Below are 26,053 nucleotides of genomic sequence, written 5' to 3'. Positions count from 1 at the left end.
CGGGTACTAAAGCACAAAGCACTTCAATATTTTGTATTAGAGGCTCTAGCTTTCTAAATGTCTGAATTATATTAACAGAATTAAAATAATACGCTGAACATTATTATAATGACCGTAAGAAAGACATATCAGATATTGACATAATGGAAATTTTGTTGTCATGTTGTCGTATAATCAATGAGTTATGCAAAACGGTATACCTAATCTGTAGGTCCTTTAAATAATGCTATAGTACGAGACTCTTGGTGATCATGGGGACGTATTGGTTTGTGAAGATTAGGTTTTTCAGTGGTGAGTATAAAATTAAAAAAAAAAACCCATGGAAATACTAGACAGACATTCATAGTGTATATTTGTCTTTTTGATAACAGTTAGATATCAATCTGATGATACGAAGAGGTATTCAGAGGGAATGTTAAGTGAACTCAAAAAAGTCCTATTTAATTAAATAATCAAAATTATTTAAAATAAATCAGTGGCGCTCTAAACTTTTTAGATAGGCCTCAGATTTATGTACTGTTTCATGATCATTTGTCAATCTAATAGGCAAGTAAGTGATCAGCCTCCAGTGCCTGACCGCCGTCGTCTTTAAGGGCAAGCCGGTTTCGGTTCGAGCGAATGTTATGCGCAGCCGCGGATCGAACCATTGGGATGTGGCGCACGCTGAAGCCACTAGGCCAACACTGCTCATAACAATTTATATACATTTATATGTGTATTTGACAAGTTAAAGTATTTTTTTTTTTTTTTTTTTTGGAGTTAATTTTATTTACCACAGGTAATCAAAAGAATTTACCAGCTCTTTATAATACAATTCAATGCATGATAACTTTTCATTATACACCGCATTGAGATGTCTGCAAGGCTTAAAACACTTTAATTATGAGCTCTTTAAGGAGCTTGTTTAATTTGCTTTGATAAGGATATGTAAAAGCTTAAAATATTGACCGATTGCATCTGCTTGAGCTGTCAATTTATATAATTAACCACAGATTTATTTCTTTATAATAGCAGTATACGACCTCGTGGATCTCGTGGCTTGTGGTACTGTTCTGGTTGGGGTATCGGGTTCGGGCATCGCAGTAAAAATAGATTTGTAATTTGTTCTCCACCTCTACTGAGATGACCCGGTGAGGTTTATTTTTTATGTCTATTATATCTAGACAAGACACTGTTAGAATAAAGATTTATTTTGTAGACCATAGATAATTGTGCGAAAATAATAATAATTCGGTAATGCAAATTTTTATGAAAATAATTGAAGTTTAATTGAGGTTCGCGAGGTTCGCGAGGTGTGCCTACTACGAGGCACACCTTCACATCTGTTATATTCAAATTCAAAATTTCTTTATTCAAAAACAAGTTACATTGTTTAAGCAGATATTGGAGCAAATATCAGCAAAATGAGGAAATGCAAAAGTCCTGTTAAGAGCATTCTTTTGAGGTCTGAGAACAGGAATAAGTCGCTGGGGGCCTAATCTGGAGAATACAGTGGAAACGGGCAATTAGAAGCCCAATTCATGGAATTTTGCCATCGTTTCATTAATTTGTGACACGGTGCATTGTCTTGATCAAACAGCACTTTCTTTCTCTTTAAATGGGGCCGTTTTTCCGCGATTTTGTCTTTCAAACGAGATTGGAGAAATACTGAAACAGGAAGCAACAACTTCAAAACTTTTTACGCGTTGATCGTTGTCATTGACTCGTAATTCGATTCCGCGATCTTCAATTTATGTGTCAATTTTTTTGTTTGATATCGAATTCATTTAACAAAATGTCTGATAGATTGTGGTATGCCCTGAAAGCATTTTAATTAATACCATACCCATAACTATACATTTCAATTTAAATTCATCGACTATTTTGATTTTCACAATTTGTTAATCACAAAAGACTCTTTGTATGTAATTTGAATACCTAAAGATAAAAAATTAAAAAAACAAAACAATTAGTAGCAAACAACCTTTTTAGATCTGGCCCTCAGATTTCTGTATCTGTTTCATGATCATTTGTTAATCTAATAGGCAAGTAGGAGATCGATTTTTGGGTCTAAGGCAAGCCGTTTTCCTCATGATGTTTTCCTTCACCATTCGAACAAATGTTAAATGCGCACATTGAAAGAAAGCACATTGTTGAACAACCGGGGAGAGAAACTACGATCTCTGGAATAAGAGTCGCACGATGAAGCCACTTGGCCAACACTGCTCTAAAAAAATTTTTTTAAGAAAATACCGTTTATATAATTTACCTACTTAACATTATAATCAGTTTCCTCTTAAGTTTGACGAAAAGTCAACACCAACGTTTATAATACCACACACTATTATTTTTAGTATTTGTATACAAAAAAAACAAATAGGTAATAAAATTATACGTCCAAACAATTTTTAAATTATAATAATTAAAATGTAAGATCTATAAAAAAACGTGTGTAAACGCGTTAGAAGTAAAACTTCTTTGACATAAGACGATACAAATCTTTTCAAAAATTTTATTCTACGTTTGTAGAAAAACGACACTAACAATAGATAAAACTAAAATGTTAACTATAGCTTAACTTCAGGGTGACGGTGTGCGCGCGCATCGTAAAACTTTACTTTCTTAATTTTTCCCTAACGCGCCAAAAGAAGTATAACCTCAAAATCTTTAATCTTATCTTTATAAATCTTATCTGTGGAATACAAATGAAGCAAACTTTTAAAAAGGCTGACAGGCAATAAAAACGAATAAATAATTATGCATTCGGATGCATCGCTACCGGAGGAAACAAGCGCGTGCTGTCGAAATCCACGTGCATTATTCAATACGCAATTGTCAATAAATTATTGCTCACATGGCGTCTCTCCCCACATACTAATGACGACACGCGGCACGCCACTTTTTGCACCTACACTTCCATTCAAGCTTTCATTGATACAGAAAGAAATACCAGCGAAAATTTTGCGACTTTTTGTTAAGAGACGTGACTGTTGCTGCCAAGAGTGTCTTTTATGGATTGATCGCGAATTCCAAATTTATAGGTTTTGCCACAATAAAGTTTTTTAGCACTTAGCAATTAACGAGCCACTTTGTAGGTATATAAAATCAAATCTATGACATTTCAACTCTACATTACGTTAAAAATTAATAAAAATGAAATAAAAAATGCAATTTGTGTTAGAAACTTGTTACAGCAATCAGTCTGCTTTATTTTATTGTTGAAATACCATTTAATAAGTTAAACATAACAATCAAATATACAGTATTTACAATTTTCTTAATCTACATAGTAATGATAAATATAATTACAAATTAATAAAACGAAAGTTAAAACCAGTTTAAAAAGTTTGGTCCCTGTGGCAGTGTACCTTTTACGCTGGCCTTGCTGTATTGCGATACTTATTCGTTGAGCGAGGAAAGCACCAGCTCTGGGGTCACCGGTACTATATACCAGGCACCAGCTTAAATATTTAATAGCGCCTATGCACTTCAACCCCACGGCCCAGTCTCTACTGCAAAGGGAACAAAATCGAAGTTGGATGAAAGACTTATTTATTAATTTACACTTCGTCACCTTAAACATAAAAAGTACAGGATACATAAGTTATTAGGCAACCTGCGGTCTTATCGCTAACAAGTGATTACTTCCAGCCAAGTATGGAAAAATAAAAGAAACACCTACTGAGGGTCAATCATAAAATTACATGTAACACTAGAAATTATTACTTTAATATCAAGACACTAAAAATACATAGCTTTAAAATATATTCTCAAAATTTTCAAGAATTAAGTTTAAAATACTTATTAAACAAAATTGTTATTATCGTGCAAATCAAAACTGTCGTAAAATTTGCCATAAATATTTGCAAATAACCAATAATAATTACAAATTTTATAACCCAATAGCATCGTTAAGATACGGACAAGAACGCAGTAGAAATGCCAAAGGCAAAAAAGAAAATTAAAAACTTTATAGTATGTTACTTGTAAGATGTCTAAAGATACCTTGATCTGTATTATCTATAGTAATAAACCGAGGTTTTATTTCGGTCACATAAAACTGTGATCTATGCATGTTTCCTAAAGAAGGCATAGACCATAGACATACTTCTTCCTTTGTCCACTTCATAACAATATAATGCACGATTATAGGCGCTTATGACTTTTTAAAATCGGGACGAATAGAATACGTAAAATCAGGTAGCTATTGTAATAGATAAGATAATAAATAATGATAGATTTCTTGCGAGAGGTGGAAAGGCAGAATATGACGCTATGGAAATGTGGTGCTGGAGGAGAATGCTTGGGGTGTCGTGGTCAGAGTTTTGTATAAACGTCTCGATACTTCAAGAACTCGGTATTAAGCAGCGTCTGATCTCAACAGTACTCGGCGTGGTGATCAGTCCATAGAACGCCTTGTCGTCCAAAGGAAAGTGGAAGGCACTAAACCGTGCGGGAGGATAACTACGCGTTGAACTGACCAGATCAAGTGTGCCGGTTCACTCAATGGTTGCAGCAGGATGATCTCTAATAGGCAACGATGGTGAAACGTCGTTAAGCACGTCACCTCTGCCCCTTCTAATATTACTACTAAATAGCGATCATGACCGCTCAGTCAAGAGTATATCTGATAAGAAGAATCAGAAATAGATGTATATAGAAGAAACATTAAGAAGTTTCTTGACATGCCCAGGGAACTGACATATACGAAGTCTTTGCTAAACTTGCCAGATCTATCCTAACAGTTCACACACTCACCATGTATATCGATTTATTAAGTTCATCTACAATAATACTTTCATGTTGCTAAATGCCTCCAGAATATGAAATATAACAGTCATCTTAGTTGCGAAGTTTTTCCCGCGAAGTAATCATAATTATAATTTTAAACTGAAACATAATATTAATTCAATGAAACGGCAATTCCAGGGTTAAGTCATGTTTTATAGTTAGCAATATAGCTTGCCCACCGGTGTCTGGCTCCTATAGTCGAATTTTTAATTAGACGATATCAACTGACGTTTACGGTGTTGTCAGTTTTTAATGAAATAAAAATAGTGTTGTGACAAAGTAAAAACCCCTGAATTAATGATCGGTGATGGCACTAGTCGCCGCGCCGCGCTTTGTAATAAGACGTCAAAAAACTGATTGTAGTTACATAGTACTAGTACCTAACTTATATCAGAGCACTTTTATACAATTTTGAAATAGAAATAATATTCTTTTATTGTTTGAAATGATTGACTATTCACACTCATTGTTCATTCATCTGATTGAACAAGAACTGAACGCATCACTATTACTTTAAATATGGCAACATTATTTTACAAAGTGACATTAGCTACTGTCAGTTGGCTTCGTCTAATTAAAAATACGACTATATATAAAGTGGATTAAATTTTTATATCTAAACGGCAAATCTTACATACCACAATTACGTCTGCAGTACGCCTGCGTATTTATTTAGACTGTTGCATTAACAAAGCATATTCAAAAACAGTTTTCAAGACAAAACGGTAAAACTGGTAACAGGGAGTGTGTGGCACGGGCAAAAAGCAGTTGGCGGACGTCGCGGCTCCTCTGAAAGGCTCATTAAGTCATGTTATTATTCAGCCGGGGACGCCATCTTGTTTTAAGTCCAATTTACAGGTTGTATGTGACAGATGAGCGAAACGCGCATGCGCTGACGTTCGCATGTCATTATGCTCTTTTGTAAAGCTTGAGTACGTCGTACAATATAAAATGCTATGTTTTTTTTAATATTAAATAGTGGAACAAATTAAGAAAAGGCGCCAACAGAAGACCAGTGATTATATATAAATTAAATGGAACAAAACTTAAAAGGACACTTTGTTGAACTGGACAGAGTTTCCCTCCATAATTATGTCCATGTTAACATACATATATATTACTTAGTTAATAACATATAGCGTCTATATAGTTTATTAGGTAACTTGACGTTGCTTTTCAGAAGTCGTGGTAGCGAGTGTCTCGCCTTTACACTATTTACAATAAATTTTTGCTCTGTGGTCCGTTTTTTTATATAAAGCATGAAAGTTTGAGAAAAAAGTACGCCGACAGGTAACTGGTTTAAATTCTGATAATTAGCAGACATTGTGTTTGTACACATAATTTTAATACATTATGATTAAACTTTTAAAATAATATAGAAACTCATGATTAATTGGGTTAAAAAAAGCGACTAGACAACTTAACAAATGATTTTATAGTAACATTAAAATATTTGAAATATCTACGAAGTCCTTACCACAAGCGGCCATGCAAGCTATATGTCGCAATGAATACGTAATTATTAATTCTCAGACGGGCACATAAACATTTAATATTTGATTAACTTAGCATCCTTCCACAGTATTTCTTTCTATTTCTTAAGCTTGTTTTCCAAGCCTATCTCAAATGATTAGTTAAATTAATTGTCTTATTTGTGTGCTTTAAATTCAACGAATAATAAATAAATTTAATATTTTAGTAACGTTCACAAGAGTTCCAGTTAGAGTAGAGTAGATACTAGATAGAGTAGAGTTAGGTTTCCATATATAAATGTCTCTTTCTATAATATGTTCCAAGTTATAATAGACACTAATTTTAAGATTCAGACACTACGAATTCCTTAAGTCGAAACTGCATACGTTTTAGACAAACAGTAGCCACATTATCCGAGCTGTCAAACAGTGCCTCCATTATAACCTACCATTGCATTGGTCCATTTTAATGAGTAATGGGCGTTAATTTGTGTGCAATGCGAGCGAGCTGTCATCTATTTAAGGTAACATTTTGTACAATCGTACTTTTGCGTTCTTAACGTCCACCAATTACTGCAATGGCATGTCGAACAATGAATAACAAGACCGCCGTATACGTTCATGTCAATTTAATGAGGGATGTTTGGGATTTCGTAGTGTCAATTGGTATTCCATTCGATTGAATCGAGTCCTTTTTTAAGGCACAGTAGCTTTTTTATTTAAGACGTATAAATTTTTTTAAGTTTCTGTAGGTTTGGACTGGACCTGGATTTCTGCAAATGTTTCGTGATCATTTGTTTTTTCTAATAGACAAGACACGCTTGACGATGTTTCCCTTCACCGTACGAGTGAGTGTTAAATGCACACATAGATATATATATATCCTTTCGAGCACAGCCCGGGTTAGAATCTACAATCTCGGGAAAGAAAGTCACACGCTGATGGAAAGTAAGGTAAGTGCAAGAATTTTATTTATTCAAAATCCGCGTATATTATCTTAGATGAGTTTTCTGTTGATTGAAACCTTAAACCCCACAACTGGAGATGGACCAGACAAATATCTGCAAGTTTTTTTGGGCATTGAACCTCAAAATCGTTACACATAGGCAACATTTTGTACAATCGTTAACCTCTAAGTTTCAGAGCTAAGTTATATATTCCCGCATTATATTGTTAATACCCATCACCATACAAATTAAATAAACTTTCTCAATCCACAATCTCACAGTAAATTCAAGTGTAAATAAAACAAGTTCGATACAGTTATTATACCATTATTAAACCTTTTTGTGATTCCTAATTCTAAAAATAGAACAAACTACACATTCAACGAATCTCCTTCGATGTTCAACGGTAGCCAATTACATTACTTTATCTCATTTCAATGTTGTATACAAAAAAGAAGCCGATAGCTTTGTAAAGTGCCGCACTTAGCACAGTAGATTTAATATATTAGCATTAATAGGACGGGGAATTATTTTTAAACCCATTATATGGAGTTATCGTTTTCAACTGTTTATTGGCGTTAATTACATTTATTTTGCAACGTTCCCCTTTGTTTTATGAAATACCTCATCTGCAAGTTTATAAATGTACATATAGTATATAGCACTTTATAAAAAAAATATCAAAATATTACCGGATTTCGTATGAATGATCGTCATTTTAAAATTGTCGATTAATAAACATCGTTAATGTGGAAGCTGTTAGGGAAAGATGCAGCTTTCAACTGTCATTAGATAATGAAAAATGTCGCATAGACAATTACAGAATTAATAAATAATAGAGAAATAATGGCGCATAAAATTTCGTTTGTAAATACGTCGCTTTATTAAATATGTGTGTAATCAGCACTTCAGCCGCCCCTCATTAAGCTTCAATTCCTTAATCTTTTAATTGAAATGTTAACTTCACCGAGATAACTTGACTTGTGTCGGATTAAGCGCCATTTTATTCGATAATAGTCGCCCTTATATTTATTTTGGGTTTGAAGCCGACTTAAGTTCCGTCAAGCTTATAGAGTGTTTTAAGATTGCATTAAAATTATCTTTCCTGATAACCAAGTAATTGGTACAACTTTAAGTAACGTTGTATTTTAAATAATTTATTCGCAGTATTTATGCTTTACTGATGAGTGAGATGTAGGTAATTAATTAGATACAGGAAGTAAGACTTATAGCATATTCGTAAGCATTGATTATTTTGTTCTTACATTACAAATGAATTAACTTGTCAAAACCTTAGTAACCTAATTGAGGCATAAACTATAAGACTTATTATTGTACGACATTGTATTTATTTGAAATTAAATAAGTTATTAAATAAAACAATATTAACGCAATAGACAATCGATACCTATAGACCACCAAAAAGAAGGACTGAGAATAGTTTTGTATGACAGGTAAATAAGTTTATTTTTAATATATTTGTTGCTTAAATATAGTTGACATTTTCAGTTATCTCTATCACTCTAACATTTATGACTTTGTTCTACTGGAAAACACAGATTAAAGAGCACACTAGACTAAAAATAACTTATTGCCGACAGAACATAAATAAAATAAAACCACTATACAACAGCATAGGTCAGTTTTGTAATTAATGATAGATCTGAATGCCAATCATGAGTACGTAATTACTAAGTTATTAAGATGAGTAATTAATCAGTGTCTATGATAATCAACGCTCAATCAGAATTTTAGTGTCTGAATTTACAAAATATAATTTAATTATGTCATTGCCTCACGGAATGTAAGTTTAATTTAAATGTACTTAAGAACTTTTATGTGTAATATCGTTTTAACGATACTTAACCATGTTTTTAGTGTTCCACTACTACCACGAAAGGAGAAGGAAAGGAGGAATACTGTTAATAGCAGTATGATCGGCCATTTATTTGAGTTCTGTTACTTTATATTTTTATTTTGTGATGTATATAAAGTGTTATGAAATTTACTACTATAATGTAGGATTTTCTTGTTGCGTAAAAACTTTCTTGTCAAATAGTTAGTATGTTTCTGTTTCTTTGAAAATGTCTGTACTCATTTTTATAAATGCCCGTATTTCAACACCATAAATTTTAATGAAAAATTCATTGATTGATTTATTCAGTATCACTAATTGTTTTTCTATTTTAATTTAATCTCTGATTCTTGTATATTTGTAGAGTAGAAGGTCTTATACCAATTTGGTAGCCAATTTTCCTATCCATAGATATTAGTTTATTACAAAGAGAGTAAAATGGTCCACAGAGGTGACTGACAAAACATTTAGTTATTTGAATTTGTAGTTTATGAATCGGAATAACTCCAAATGTAATTTAGCTGAATTAGTTGGCAATCAACTTTAATAACAAACGAGATTTAAATATATAAATAATAGGCCGTTACTCATTTTTCCATTTCCATTGTTTACGGGTGAAGCTACGGGTGAGCGGTGTTTGGCGTGTCCGATACCTTCCGGTTGCTCCATTGTTCTGCTGCTAATTGAATCGATCCCACTGATAGATTGTGTTAAGGCAATGCAGTTAAATGCGCCTAATCCACGGTATTTTTAAACCCAGAAACGCAATCCAAATAAGAACACCGTTTTATGAATATATAGGTGAGTGAGAGGCTCCATATAATATTAATTTAATAAGTTTTAAGGCTAGGCTAAGTTAGAGAGAACGAGAATGTAAGTGCGAATGAAAGAAGATGAAGTCTTCTATCAGCAGTAGCCATGGTGAAATAGGAGCACGCACTTACAGTGAGCATCTTACGGCTGAACCCAATAACCTATCTCAATCCATAATCCTGAGATAGTAATCTTAATCCAAATGTTGTAACAAGTGTGCCAATTAACCAATCGACGGATTGTAATAGCCATCTGTAAACATGCACATGTATATTTTAATTTTTAATGTTATTTGTACGGTTTTATTTACTTTATTTGGTTTACATTGATTATCAAATAAGAGTGAAAACTCGGTAAAATGGAACGACAAAGAGCATTTTATCCGTCGCCAAAAATGGATTGTCTTTGTAGGGGTTGGTTATTGAGATGCAGGTAGGAGATCGATCGACTGTCACGGTCTGATAAGCAATCAAAATCTTAATAAGATTATTGGGTATCGGGCGTTAGAAACAAGAAGCCGTACAATTTTAGATAACAATTAATTAATACTTGAATAGTATAATGTAACGTAGTAATTTTTTTCACAAATAACATATAGAAATGTAAACAGATGATAGATGATCTGGATTTTACAATTACTTGAGGTAACATTTATAAATCCGAAGCTTTATGTGGCAAAGACAATCATAATTTTGGAATGACAGTTAACAATAAAAAAGAATTATGAAATTGTATTAATAAAGTGTACAAACCTATTCAACGTGTATACAGCATTTTTAATACAGTAATATTTAAAAAAACCTTTAAGAAAATTATGAAAACAAAATTGGTCGAAAGAGGTCGTTATCATTTGGTATCTGCACGTATTTTAATTTGCATAATAATTAATTTGCGTATTAACATAGAATTTAAACGTGTTTATACATATTCGTATCTAAATTCCATTGAGATAAAGTGGATATCGGAGCAATGAAATGAAGCTCTCGCAGTATTTTTACAATACAGAATTTAAGATTTTACTTTTTTTTTTTAATTAATTTATTTATTTTTTCTCACAAAAACTTAAACTTAGGACATAAGCAAGTGACAGTTATATTATACTTCTGTTTATGGAAAAAGTAAGTCTGTGTGAGACTGATGCCTGCTAAAGGTAAGAGTAGGTACCTGTGTTACAGGTCATCAGGCCTCCACCACTTAGGATCGACAAGATCACAATAAGATTTTACTGAAGTTGTATAATTGTTTTATGTATATTAAAGTTGAAATACATTTTAACTATTTTACAAAATGCAATATTTATCTATAAGAAATTTTTATCAACTCTATTCATTATAACAAGCATGTTATTAAGGCAACATCTTGTATGCCAGTATATATACATACTTCAAGTAAAAGTATTTAATAGTTTTTTTAAAACAATATCAGTATTTTTACCGTTAGCTATTTAATCCCATAGTGTAACTTAGCACCTGCGAACACGATTAAATCGCGTACTCCGTAGTATTGTAAAGGATATGTGCGGAATGATGTGTAATTAAAATATTGCATTCCAACGCTGCATTACTAAAAAAATTTAGGGAAACCTTACCGCTGGCAGCATTTTTCTGTTTTTCTGATGCAGTCATGCTGCGGGAGAAAATATAATTACATATATGGATATTACTAGTCGCACGTCTACGGTACAAAGGTCAGAAATATGTTTATTGTTTTCCGCCTGGTTTTTCCGCGGCTGCTATAACTACAATACTCATTCTGTCATATATTTTCTTGAATTTGATGCTTTAAAACTTAACATAGCAGTGAAAAGGCGAACATCATACATTCCTTTTTACTTTTATAGTTTTCCAGTTCATTTAACTAAATTTACTATTATCCTTATTTACTTTATTTAATTATTTATTATTTCTAAAGACGATGGCAAGCGGATTGGATGTCTTTGATCCCTTGGAGGATGGGACGGGGTTTGGTATGGGGTGCTACTTGTGTGGACACGATAGCCCCGTCTTACCTCCTTCGGATAAGCACAAAAGCTGGCGCGACCAGTACCGATGACTCCAGAGCTGGTGCAACCTCACTCAACGAATAAGTATCGCAATAAGTGAGGAAACGCTGCTAGCATTAAAGGTACACTGTAACAGGGACCTAACATTTTAATTTTGTTTTCATTTTTTTATTATTATTATTATTACTTAGGTTTAAAATATTGTAAATACTGTACATGTATTAAACGGTGTAATAATTTAAACAATTTACTTTAAATACATCACACGGGAATACTCTGTCTGCAGCATGTGTTGGATTTCAATTTGGGTAAGAAACCAGAAATAGTATCTAAGGCTAATAGTGTCTCGTTAGCACTAGATTTCGCTCCTTTATACTTGTTATTCAAAATACTGTTACACAAGTTTGATCACAGTTAGATAATAAGATGTGCACTAACTGACCTGCAATATATTTATGGCTATCCGTTACATAATAAATAACCTATCAAAAAACTTATTTGCTCACATAACACCATATTATATAACCATAGATTCTTAACTTAAGAGTGATTACGATTCTTTGTTCTATTATTAGTTGGAAAATATCGTACTTAAGTTTTTTACTTAAAAGACTTACGGTGCTATAGAAGAACCTGAAAAGTAGGAATTTTAAACAAAAGGCTCCAGATGGAACATTGCGTTGGATTGAGATTGGACAAATGAACGCTACAAGATGACGTTTCATGTCGCGTGTCAATGCGTGAGCTAGAGATGCCGTTGACCAATCATAATTTGCATGTACAAACGTATCTCCGTCTTACATTCATTCCCCGGTCATCTTTATTTTCACGACGTGATTACGCGTCTTAATTTAAAAAGTATACCTACTGTACTTTGAAATACTTAGATAAATGCAATGGATTCCGTCGTGCGAGCGAGTTGAAAACAAAGACAGGTAGAACCATAATTAGTCCCTCATAAAACGAGGCGATAAAACCGCTCTAAAGAACTTTCATTGAGTTATGAGGGACTGCGAACGTTATGGGTTTTGAGTTGAGGCAAATTTATTGTATTCTATTTGTTTCTTTGTTATTCCCGTTATTACATTTGCCTCAACCGCAATAAACTCAACAATGCTGAACGAGAAAAACCACAAGACGTAAAGTCTAGAATTTTTAATAGTCGCTTTAAACATTTTTTCACTTTACTTCAATTTTTTACTAAACTATATTTTATTTTTGCTTCCTATTGGTTTTAGCGATTACTTCATATACACCATTGAATACAATACTTGGTTTATTAAAGGGAATATTGTTTACATTGACTGCTACTAAGAAACAAAATATTAAAAAAAATGTGTCCGTACCAAGTCCTGACAGCCTGTTACTATGTTATAAAAATGAAGGGCTTATTTGACCTAAAGAACTTTGTTCCCCATGTGGCACAGAGGGTCCAGCCTGATCGGTCTTGGGCAGCTCTTATACTCCACGTCCTTCAAGTCTCTTTTGCCTCTGCAATGATGCTTCGTTGCCAGGACTGTTTTGGACATACCTCTCGAGAGCTTGCTTGACTATGTGACATCCCTCCAAACTGGCTCAACCTCTTTCATTTCCGGTATTTTATCGTTAACTATAAAATGGCTATGGTGAAGGAATTTTGTGCTGACCTCTACAATTTTGAACTGAAGTTTGATTATTACGGACGTAGATTTTTGTTTGTGAACAAAAAAGAATTATTGTTTTTGGATTTGGAACAAAAAGAATTATTGTTTTTTGATACCGTTATATTATCTGTAAATAATAAAATAAATGTATCGAATAGCTTGAATATAAACTGCTTCAAGCTTCGGACCACCTCAGAGACTTCTGTCATTCGGAAGATTTACAGCGACGTGTCAATGTGTCTTTGTCAGGAAGTCAAGTGCCCACTCACTTCACCAATGCGAGTAAAAAACCCTATCGAATCATTCACTGAGCTAATTCGTAAGAATTAAAAATAAAATAAGACAATTGATTTTGAATTATAAGATATTTGATATAGGTTCTAAAATAGTGATTATTATCATTCTAATTGTATTAAAATCCAATCCTAAAGTACCTACTGTGTTTAATATTGTACGGTAATACTGTACAATATTTTTCTTCATGTAATAAAACGGTAAACATTATAACCATTACGGTACTTCTTTAGTGCGTTTAATAAGTGTTTATGATTTAATATATTATTAAATATTAAACGCATATTATATGGTCATAGATAAGACAATGATAAGTACACTCATTCATATATCGAGTGTTTCATGTTTTAATAGTGCCTTCAAGATTTCTTAATAATTTAATTGCTTGTCCTGTAAAGTAATGAAATTGCATTTATCTGAACTATGGTCACAGATATATTCTGTTGAGTGTTTTATTTAGATGTTTTTGTTTTTGTGATGTAGCAAATTATAAATTATTATTATTATTAATTTTTTAGTCGATACCAACTCCGGGGAAATAAATACAGATAATGCAACTTTCTCTGCAGCTGTGATACTTTTTGACATTCAACATCTTTTGTCTTCAGTCACCGTGACCACGCACGCTGTAAAGCACGCGAAACGTCGGATAAATTTAAAATTATGTCAAATAGTTGTAAATTTATAATAATACATAACTTTAATCCGGTAAAAAGCGTTTTTCTTTAAAAGACCAAGGCTGCCAATCGCTATGGAGACTAGCCGAGAAGATAAGCGTGGCAAATGCACGTAGAGACAATTGTCCTCTGTAGTTTATAACACATATAAATTGTTTTTGTTGTAAACGCAGTTTGAGATTTTATTGTGATTAATAAACTAATGAAAATAAAAAAAAATAAAAAAATAATCTATTAATTTTAACTAGTTATTTAAATAAATAAATAATCTCCAAAACGAGTTTTGAAAGTTCCAGTACACACAATAATGTGACTACTAATGTTTGGTACCTGTGGTCATTGCTCGAGTCTATATTTTCATATAATTTAAACATTTATAATAAAAATTGGTCTCGCAATTCTCAGTATTCATAAACGTAATATTCAAGGAAGGTAACTGTATCGAGCATATTGCAGTTGGTGCAAAAAGGCGACCGTTGTCCGCCTCTCGGTCATTAAAATCACATCAGTGGCTGATAAATTATTTTATTAAATGTCGATTCACACCTTTGCTCCGAGAACCATATCTAATCGAACCAAACTTTCGACTAAACATCAATACTTATATAAATTATAATACTAGCTGACCCGGAAAACGTCGTTTTGCCATATATTTTCTTTCTAGGGAACATTTTTTCGAGTTCAATAATAAAAAATAGAGGTTGATCGTAGAGGGGTGATAATTAGGGGTTGTATGAATTTTTGTATGTGGTATCATAAAAAAATAAAAACAAAAAGTTTTTTCTAAAAAATTAAAATTTAGGGGGATGAAAAATAGATGATCTCCAATTCTCAGACTTACTAAATATGCATAAAAAATTTCATTAGAATCGGTCCAGCCCTTTCGGAGGAGTATGGGACGAACATTGTGACACGAGAATTTTATATATTAGATGTTAAAAATATACTGTACTTGTAACTATGCCCCAACTGTTACCCATAATTTTTTTTTGTAACAGGAGGCAAACGGGCTGAAGGCTCATATGGTAAGTGATACCTGCCGCCCATAGACACTCACATTGCCAGAAGGCTCGCAAGTGCGTTGCCGGCCTTTTAAGAATTGGTGCGCTCTTTTCTTGAAGGACCCTAAAGCGAATTGGTTCGGAAATATTCAGTGGGCAGCTGGTTCCCCATAGTGGTGGTTTTCGGCAAAAACTATCTTAAGAAACGCTCAGTTATAGTCGAGGCGATACGTAGGTATTTTGTATTCTGCATTGATGGACTGCCCAAGAGTTTATTCAATTCAAACATGTTTTCCAATATGTTTAACGCGTTCAAATAATCGTTTTACTAATGTTAATGGTTACGTTACTAAACATTTTTCATAGCTTAAAAAATATTCTATTGCATTCAACAATGGAAACACCGAATCATATATCTAGTTCATGTAAAGTACAATTTAATTACAGCCACACGATTGATCGCCTACCCGTGACAGTGTATTGTTAAGGGAATTAATCATAGGATAAGATAATTCATATGAAAATTAATCATAATATGAAGATCGCTATCTGACAAAAAGCGCAAAATGTGATAAGCGCTATTACGAAGCAATTACATGCTCATTAAGTTTATTCACTGCTCTTTGTAGAACGGATATATTATTTAACGCAAGTGTAAAATTATTTTAAAATTAATATTATTAAATTATACTGTCGAATTCCGATTATGAAATTATTCTGCATTAAGATACTTGATAAAAGCTTGGACTTGAACTAGAATTTGACTAAATACTGTTAATAGGCTTATATTCTGATACTGAAAATATTCTTATTGTACAAAAATAGTTTTAATATAAATGTGTAGAAATAATTAATATAACTTATAAAATACTGTTTTCATGTCAAAAGGAAGAGACTGGCTGCCCACAACACAGGGAATCCTAGTGTGGGGGCCAGTGCACTTTACTTTACTTTATCTAAATATCTTGTATATTGTGCATAATAAAGTTTTCTTTCTTTGTTTAAAAAAAAAAATCTGGGAGTTGAATCAAGATGTATGAAAATTTGTCGACACGAACTGTAATTTTCACACAAATTTAGTAGCCAACTTTCTACATACACTAATGTTAACACATCTTTTATCTTGACTAAGCCCCTTGTTTATAAATGTAGGGAAGTTATTAGCGGTGAAGGTCTTTGCGTCTAAAGATTTTTTAATTTTTTTATTAATTTTCACCTCACCAGAAATGTGAGGAACAAACCCGAAAGGTTGTAGCGACTCTGTTGTTTTTGACATTTGTTTTAGTTTATAAAACCCAAAAACAGATCAATAAACAGTATTGCAAAGAAACATTTCATTATAATATTACTAAGACTATTTCACATTTCATTAAAATTAAGCTTCCAACAAAAGTAGTAATTTCAATAAGTCATAAATCGTACCTCAATGTTTTATCGATTGCAGCTTTTATCGAACGACAATCAATTAAAGCTCAGCAATTCGATTATTGATTTCGTAATTAAAGCGCATTGGTGGGTGTGACTTGCGTGCTTTCAGACTTCTCTTTTTACTCATAAAGTATTGTACGACATAATTGTACTTTTGCCTTTTAAATTATAGTTTAAATAAAACACAACTGGTGGCGCCTTTGCGTTTTGTTGCAACGTTCGTAGGTCTTATATTTCTGTTTGTGTGATTGTTTTTTTATATACAAGGTCTGATCTCCGTAGGTAGATTTTCGTCACCAAGTTTTGGGTAAATGCGATATAAAAAAAATATGTTTGCGGCTGGACTCGAACCACGAAGTACCAGGAGGAACTTCCAAGCGTTAGAAGCTATCGTGTCATTGTGTTTGACACATTTAATTTTAATTGTTGAATATCTACTCGTTACTAGCTTTCAGTGTAATTACTCTAAACCCTGTATAATTTTATCGTCTTCGTATGGGCAATAAATTTAATAGAAGCAATTGCAATTAATTGCAATTAACGCATAAATTACAAAACTGCGGACACAGCGGAAAAATATTATGATTAACATGTACTTTGATTGAGTAATAAGCTCTGCCCAGTTCCCAAATCAAGGGCGTAGAACGGAGAAGAAGAACTTTCGTACTCCACCACTGTTTGTAAAAGCAAGTAAGAAAATGCAAACATTGACACAATGCTTGTAATAAAAGTAGCAAAACGTAATAATTGCGACTCGAATTTGCATAAAGTAGGCTTTGAGGTGTTGCTTTATTTATCGTCTACTAAAATCTCTCAAAATCCTTGAGACTTCATACAAACAAAAGCAGTGTAAAGTCGACATACAATTTTCTTAATAAATATATCTTTATCCTTTATAAATCTTTCAACCCAACCGAGGTACGTTAAAAAGGATTATTATAATAATTTTACGCTACGACCGCGATTTACACAATAGTATCATAAAAATATGTATCTCTGTTGTATACAGTCTGACAGTTCACATGAATAGTGGTAATTAAGGACCGGGAACACAATGACAGCGATCATAATGTAATTATTCTTTGGCTGGCTTTATGCTAAAAAGTAGGGTTCAGTGGTAAAGTTTTGAGGTTTTGACATTGTAATAATATGGACTTTGGTAAATCATACTTTTTTTTTAGTAATCATAACAATCAAATATACAGTATTTACAATTTTCTTAACCTACATAGTAATAATAAAAATAATACAAAATTAATAAAAAGAAAATTAAAACAAATTTAAAAAGTTTGGTCCCTGTGGCAGTGTACCTTTAACGCTGGCAGCATTTCCTTGCTGTATTGCGATACTTATTCGTTGGGAGAGGAAAGTACCAGCATTTTTTATATATATAATTGCCTGTGGCAAATCCAATTTATGATTGTAACTTTTTATTCAGACCTCAATCATAACTTATTTGTTTTAGAACGCGGTCTTTTTTAATTTGACACATTTTCATATGCTACTTGGCTATTAGAAAAAATAATGATATAGAAACAAACACACAAATGTATTTAGTCTGAGTCTGGTAGAGATTGAAATAATATCAAAGAAAAACAAATACTGCATAAATAAAAAATAAATAATTATAACTGCATAAGTTGATAAAAAATGCTATGCAATAGCTTTACCGGGGCAGTCCCTGAGTGCCAAACGTTTTTTTACAGTTTGTTTTTAGTTTACTGTAGTAAGACTTGCATCTCTAACAATATCTTTATCAGTTTAGTCGACTAATGACCGATGAAGATTTATGTTATCATAAGGTGTATAATTGTTTTTAATATATTACAAAACTACTTACATAAATACATAACTGGAACGATTTGTGATAGGTAATTAAGTTAAATGTTCCCGTTAGTTAATTAGGTCCTAGTTCTGTGGTAGTTAAAAATATAAAACGCAAAATAAAGCGTTGCGTTTGATTGTGATTTGTCAAACGCAAGTAATAGCATGACGCATCATGTCGCGCGTCATCGCATAGTGGTCTAGAGATGTTGTTAACCTTCTTCTTTTGGTGCCTCTTTATTACTGGAGGTTGACCGTCAGCGTCATGAAGCGTGTATTGTCATGTGCCGGATGCAACTCTTACGCAGTCGTAACACTCCCTGACGTTACGAAGCCATAATTTTTCTTCTGCCAACAAACCGCTTGTCCTGGATTTCACCTATCATAATTAGAAGGAGGGGGTAGCGGTCATGGCGTAACACGTGGCCTATGTACCCAACTTTCCGTTGCTTGATGTCCTGCGTTAATCAATTACAATCAAACGGAACGTTTCGCTTTCGTAAACCATTCGTATACCCCTGGTTACTTTCTAAGTTACTCGTTTCTTCTTCCTCTATTTCTTTATAATTGAATCTATCTAACCTAATACAGAAACTAATCTATCTAACCTAACTTTCGTACAAGCTGATGTGAAACTGATCTAAAATAATCGTGATTCATGTGCACTTTTTCTTTTACGTCCTTTTTTAATATTGTCCTGATCACTGTTTACATTTTAATTGCTTTATTCTGTTCAATTAGTTTTGTCTAAATAACTATATGTTTTATGTATTTCAACAGTGGTTGCCTGAAAGAGATCGCTCTAAGCGATAAGGCCGCCAGTGGTCGTCATTTTCATTTAATTATATCAATTGCATATTTCTGTATGCAACGTGTTAATAAATAATCATTGTCCAATGACTTTCATTTATTGTATGTTGATTAACTTTTTACTATAAAGCTATTAAAACTAAGACTTCAAAGATCACTACTAATCTCGATACACACTTAGCCTGTATCGCAAAAACTGGCTCCTTAATCATATCCGCCTTAATCGATTTTCGAAAACTTATTTTTCACCGCTCTTATTTTACGGTCAAGGGTAAATTGTCCATAATTTAGCGATTCCAAAATGATGATGCGAATATAATGCCACCATTGACGCAAACGTTTTCGAAGGATTAGGTACGGTGATTTGCGATAATTTTCGGTATCTATATATGTATGTATGATAGAATAATGTGCCAGAGAGTCATGGAAAGAAGCATGCTGAACATAAGAAAATTAGACAAGCAAATAAGCACAGACATATCAGCTAGAACAGGTGTGACAGATATTCTTACTAAGATAGACCAAATGAAATGGAGATAGACGGGTCACATCACACATGCTACAGAGCCCCCATGAAGCAAAATATTGGAGAAATGGTACCCTAGAGACGGAATACGAAGAGGAGGCTGACAACGCAAAAGATGGGAGGATGAACTCAAATAACCAGCCGGCTACAACTGGAGAAGAGCCACAAAGGATAGAGAACAGTGGAAAGAGTTAGAGGAGGCATTTGCCAAGAGGCACACCGAACTCGATATACTGTAGTGAAAATATATTAAAGATCACAGAGTTTCAGAATATTTAGGCTATATTATATAATGTATCTATTAATGTAAAATATACAAACTGTACGTGGCAAGCATATCTTCTGATTTCGTGTTGTCATATTTGATGCATACGGTTAATCAATCATGCAAATAGATACCTAACGTTTAAAAAGAGAATTTTGAAAAATCTTTTGAACTGGTGAAGATTAATTTTGTTTAAGGAAAGTATGAGACTTCTATTACTCCAACCATGACTTCATCGCGACTGCTAATATTTATAAGATCCGTGGCGCGGCATATAAATATAATAATTAATAAATTACAGACAAGGATATAGTTGACAAAAACCCTCCAAATGATACAAGCAACAACTACAACTGAGTGATTTGCATAACAAAAGCATTATATGTGATGTAGTAAATGCAAAATACAGTTTATTTTATTTATTTATAGCAAAAGCCAAACAGATTGCGAAGTGAAGTATGTTACTCTGTAAAGAAGTTCATTTAATCTAGTGACCATACGCCAAAAACGATTATAAATACACCTATAATATATTTGAGCAGTGTTGGCTTAGTGGCTTCAACATGCGACAATTATCCCGGTTCGATCCTCGGTTGTGCACCAATGCCCTTTCTATGTGCGCATCTAACATTCGCTTGAACGGTGGAGGAACACATCCTGAGAAAATTGACTTGGGTAAGACCCAAAAAGTCGATGGCGTTTGTTCACAGGAGGCTGATCACCTACTTGCCAATTATTGACAAATGATCATGAAATAGACATCTGAGCCTAACAAGGACGTAAGACCACTGGTTTTTTTACCTACCACCCTAATTATTACTGTATATAAAATATTGCCATACAAATTAAATTAGCATTCGCTCGAGTGCGGGGCGAGTACAACATTAATTAAATAAAATTCGAATCGAATGAGTCGGCGTCGCCATAATTGGCCGGACCGATGATTACTTTATTGCTAACGAAGATATCATTTATTAGCATTAATGTTTTTAATTCGTCATGGTGATTACTTGTTTTACAATGACGTATTTCAATGTAGGTAATATTAAATCTTTTCAGACAGTCATCTTGGGAATCAATAAATTGTAGACATCAAATCCTTTTGTAAAACGTTTGAATTACGCGTTATTGTTAATAGTATTATTTTCGACTTTCCAGTACTTGTCACCACATAATGGTAACTTTTAGGTATAAAGAGTCACTAGGTGGTCAGGAAACGTTTTACTACAGAAAAACGTTACGGTGCGTTAACCCGGGGGGGGGGTCTAATCGCGAACTTCGCATCGATCCCGAAAGTGTTTCGAATCCAACAACCGTTATAGGAAAATGGAAACACTTTCGTAATAGGAAAATGTAAGTTCCGTCAACCGTAACGTCGTATTTAGTTTTCTGTTATAGACCTCCTGCATTAATGTTGTCAAAATAGCCTGCAAATGTCAAAATAATTTAAAACATTTAGTTAACATCATAGTGAAAAATACGAAAAAAATACCCACGGTATGTACTTCTGGTTCATGTTTTTTTAAACGAACCACTAAGCCACCGAGGCACTTCAATGAGTTGAAATTATTCTCATTGTTATCAATTATTTATTTTGTTTGAAAAAATTGTCATAGTGCTGCTCCTTAATATATAAGATAACTTCGTTATCTGTTTTATATAATGATAATAATATGATAAAACTAAATCAATAACGTCAATTACATCATACTGATTTTTCCTAAAATAGATATGAATATTAACATACTAAAATGTGTGTATATATAAGTATTTACAAACTAGCCGAATAAAATATTGATGGAATTTGAAATGATCTTATTATTATTTTTTATATTTAAAAAGATTTCAACTACGGCTAGTCAATTGTTTTCCTAAAAAGTATTTAAATACATTATTTTAATAAGTAAAAATAATCATCACAATGTTGTTACATTTAATTAATCTTAGCTAATTTAATTATATGTAAATTTCCATTTCGTTTCCGTCCTTCAAGAAAAGGCTCTTTTCTTGAAAGGCCGGCAACGCACTTGCGAGCCTTCTGTCAATGTGAGTATCACTGCGGTATCACTTAATATCAGGTCCGTTTGCCTCCTATTACATTAAAAAAATCATCTTGTTCGAGTACAACCAAATCGTGAGTCTATAAAATAATAACAATCACACATCGTTATATTCTATTCGCGTACATCTTAATAGTTCGACAATGCTATATTCGGCAAAACAATTTAACTCAATTGTATTAATGACGTCTTATCTATTTTGATATTCCGTGCAGCCATCTTTAATTTACGATCGCTAGTCGTCCGTTTAAATTCGTACAGATAAGGTGTCTGAGTGCGTAAAATCAGAAACAATGACAGAAATTAATGGTGTAAAAAATGAAATTAAATCCTCGGCGTTGGAGCTAATTGGAAATACCCCGCTTCTCGCGTTAGACCGTCTACATCCGGGACCAGGTCGTATATTAGTGAAGTGTGAATTTATGAACCCGGGTGGTTCTATAAAATGCCGCTCATCATTACACATGATTGAAAAGGCCCGAGAACGAGGTGAGCTTAAGCCCGGCGGAGAAGTCGTTGAAGTCACTTCCGGAAACCAAGGTTGCGGACTCGCCGTTGTTTGCTCGATTTTGGGTCATCCACTTACCGTTACTATGTCTAAAGGAAATTCCATCCAACGTGCGATTCACATGGAAGCCCTTGGCGCGAAATGCATCAGGTATCCCCTAGTCGTAGGAAGTTACGGAAATGTCACATTCGCAGATGTTGAACCCGCTTTGGAAGGGGCTATGAAAATGTCAGAAGAAACTGGTACATTTTTCAGCCAACAAATGGCGAATCCAGATAACATTGATGCTCATTATAAGACTACAGGTCCCGAAATATGGCGGCAATCGGGACACCGGGTTGATGCTTTTGTCACTACGGTTGGTACATCTGGAACGTTCACTGGCGTTGCCACGTATTTGAAAGAACAAAACCCGGATATTCAATGCTTCGTTGTTGAACCAGAAGGTTCTCAACCACTAATAGGATGCCCGATAACTAAGCCGCTTCACATGCTTCAAGGTGCTAGCTATGGAGTTGTTCCAGATTTATTCAAGTCAGATCTGATGGAAGATAGTATTAGTGTTACTGATGAAGAGGCAGTGAAGTATAAGGATCTTATTGGAACAAAGGAAGGATTGTTTGTTGGTTATACAAGTGGTGCAAACGTTGCAGCGGCCGTGAAGTTGTTAAACTCGGGAAAAGTACCCAAAGATGCATGGATCGTTACTATACTATGTGACACTGGATTGAAATATACTCCTGTACCCGAAAACTTGATAGAATAGAATAGAAGATAAGATACACACAATACGTCTCTATCAACAAGTTTAATCAGTACATTTATTTGCTGTTGCACATAACAATAATATAATCGACTTGTTTAATTGGAGGTACAAATACAACGCAGCCGGTTGCTATCAATAATAAAAGTATAATTAATCAGTGGCTGTTAAAGTTCGTCGTTATACCTTAAAAGGATTAATGTCGCCGATTGGATAAGTCCTGGAGTTGACGCGTGGGCGTAGCGTCCTTCGGGTGACCGATGAATTTAAATAACTTGTTTCGGCTACCACTTTTGACATAGCCCTTATTTTGAAAACGTTTCCGTTTCTTTTCTTCTCATATCACATTTCTAGCTGTCTCGTTCTATTATAATTCTGTTAGGTGCTTGCAAAGTGGTGTTGTCGTGATAAAAACTTGCGGCGTCGCAAGCGCAGGTAGCACGTTTTTTGTTCGGTTTCTTTCGTTTAATTTGTGTTTATGTTGTTTTGTGCTGGCCCGTGCCAGACGTATGCAAAGCAGGTACTGCAATGCACAAGGAGATAAATCTTTATTGCTCTTGGCTATCAAATAACTTAATTCAACTCTTGAAATGTCTTATGTAATAGTGAGTTGGCTTTGATGACCCGATGCTTATGTCTAAACAAAACTCTACGTGTGCAAATCTATTAAGTGATAACAAAATGCGAATAGAATACCAAATATGTGTTTATAGTAATCATAAACCTGTATATTTCAACGTAATGTTTGCATAGTTTTAGTCTTCTTTAAATAAATGCTTAGTTACTTCGTGACAGTTTTATTGATGCTCAAACTAACACGAATTTAAAATACATCGCTTATCGACCAAATGAGTTGACAATTATATTCATTTAAAGAAAACACTTTTTTACCGGATTGAAGTTAGGTATTATAATAAATTTACAACTATTTTAAATATTTTTTCCGATGTTTCGCGTGCTTTGGTGGTCACCGTGGTCACCGTGACCACGCACGCTGTTACTTCAATCCGGTAAAAAAGTGTTTTCTTTAAATGTGTAAAAGTTATGTCAATAAAAGACAATAATAATATTCATGTATAAATTTTTCTCTAGATCGGAAACTAATTACAAAACAAGTCAACAAGGAATAAAAATCAACTATTTTAGTGGTCTTAAGATAACAATAACGTTAAAGTACGTGAGCATTGATATTTATAATAGAGTAGGCACAAAGCGGTGCGACTCGTAAAGCACACAGATTACATCTGTGGACGTGGGTATGCATGAATAAGATGCAACCATAGACAACTTACACCCAAGACAAACTATAAATTCTGACTTCAAAAAGTGCGAAGGTTTTATATGCCTGTTATCGATCTTTGCAGTTAACAATTTATTCAATTACATTCTGGAATAATTATTGTTATAGTAATTAATACTCCCTCGTACGGTGAAGGAAATCATCGTAGGGGAACCAGCATACCTCAGACCCAAAAAGTGACGTGTGTGTTCGTGTGACGACCAAATGCTGACCAAGTAGGCCTATTAGGCGCAACCTTAAAGGTTGTAGCGCCACAGTCTTTATAATAATGTTTAATTGAAATAAAGTTTCTACATCGTAGATAAACCAACAATGTAAAATATATTTAAACTAGAACTACAAATAATCATAATGGTTTCAAATTTGTTGAATTATAATTCATTAGGAAATCATCACATTTACAAGAACAACACCCTGGGCTCATTATTTATTAACTAATGACGGGTAAATTGTGTAGTCGGAATCGAACTCATAATCTTCGAATGAAAATGCATTATATAAATTAACCGCTTGATCATTAAACAGAGGCAGTCACTCGCACTCACATTTTATATTATATGGTAGACTATGGTGTTAATCTATGTATATAATTTAAAAACAGAATTAATACATTTAAAAATTCTTTAAATATTGTCTATATACTGAAGGTTATTAAAATATGGAATTATAAATCACGCGATCATGTGTTCAAGTCTTATCTATTATTCTTGTCTTATCTATCTATATATTATTAACTAGCCGTTTCGCGCCCGCTTTGCTGGACGAATTAAAATAAATTTTATGTTTCATTATTTTATTTATTTTCATATTTTTATTATTCTTCTTTTTAACTTCCCGCTAAGAAAATTGAAATATTTCGAAAATCGAGTTTTTAACAGATGTTGACGTTTAGAGGTTCTAGGAAGCCTCCCCGAATGTTTCCGCGGTGAAGTCCGTATGGATAAATTTTCATAAAAGTAAAACAGCAATAAAAAAATCGATACGATCAGTGGTTTAGGCGTGATTGAGCCTCAAACGAAGACCATTTTCATTATATATATATACATATCAGATATATGAATCTTGTATGTAAATATCTTAAATCTTTCCTACTAA

General features: G+C 33.4%; 1 protein-coding gene across 1 annotated transcript; it reads left to right on the top strand.

The window, feature by feature from the left end:
- The first annotated feature begins 22,615 nt into the window (after positions 1–22,615).
- LOC125053639 (cysteine synthase-like) lies at positions 22,616–24,445 on the top strand. Its single transcript, XM_047655089.1, has one exon. It carries the CDS (start codon positions 22,681–22,683, stop codon positions 23,659–23,661), a length of 981 nt encoding a protein of 326 aa, XP_047511045.1. The 5' UTR covers positions 22,616–22,680; the 3' UTR covers positions 23,662–24,445.
- Positions 24,446–26,053: the final 1,608 nt, after the last annotated feature.

The sequence above is a fragment of the Pieris napi genome, chromosome 11 (genome assembly GCF_905475465.1).
Source record: "Pieris napi chromosome 11, ilPieNapi1.2, whole genome shotgun sequence".
NCBI classification, from domain to species: Eukaryota; Metazoa; Arthropoda; class Insecta; order Lepidoptera; family Pieridae; genus Pieris; species Pieris napi.
The sequence above is the reverse complement of the archived record's forward strand: the minus strand, read 5'-3'. Positions and strand labels throughout refer to the sequence as shown.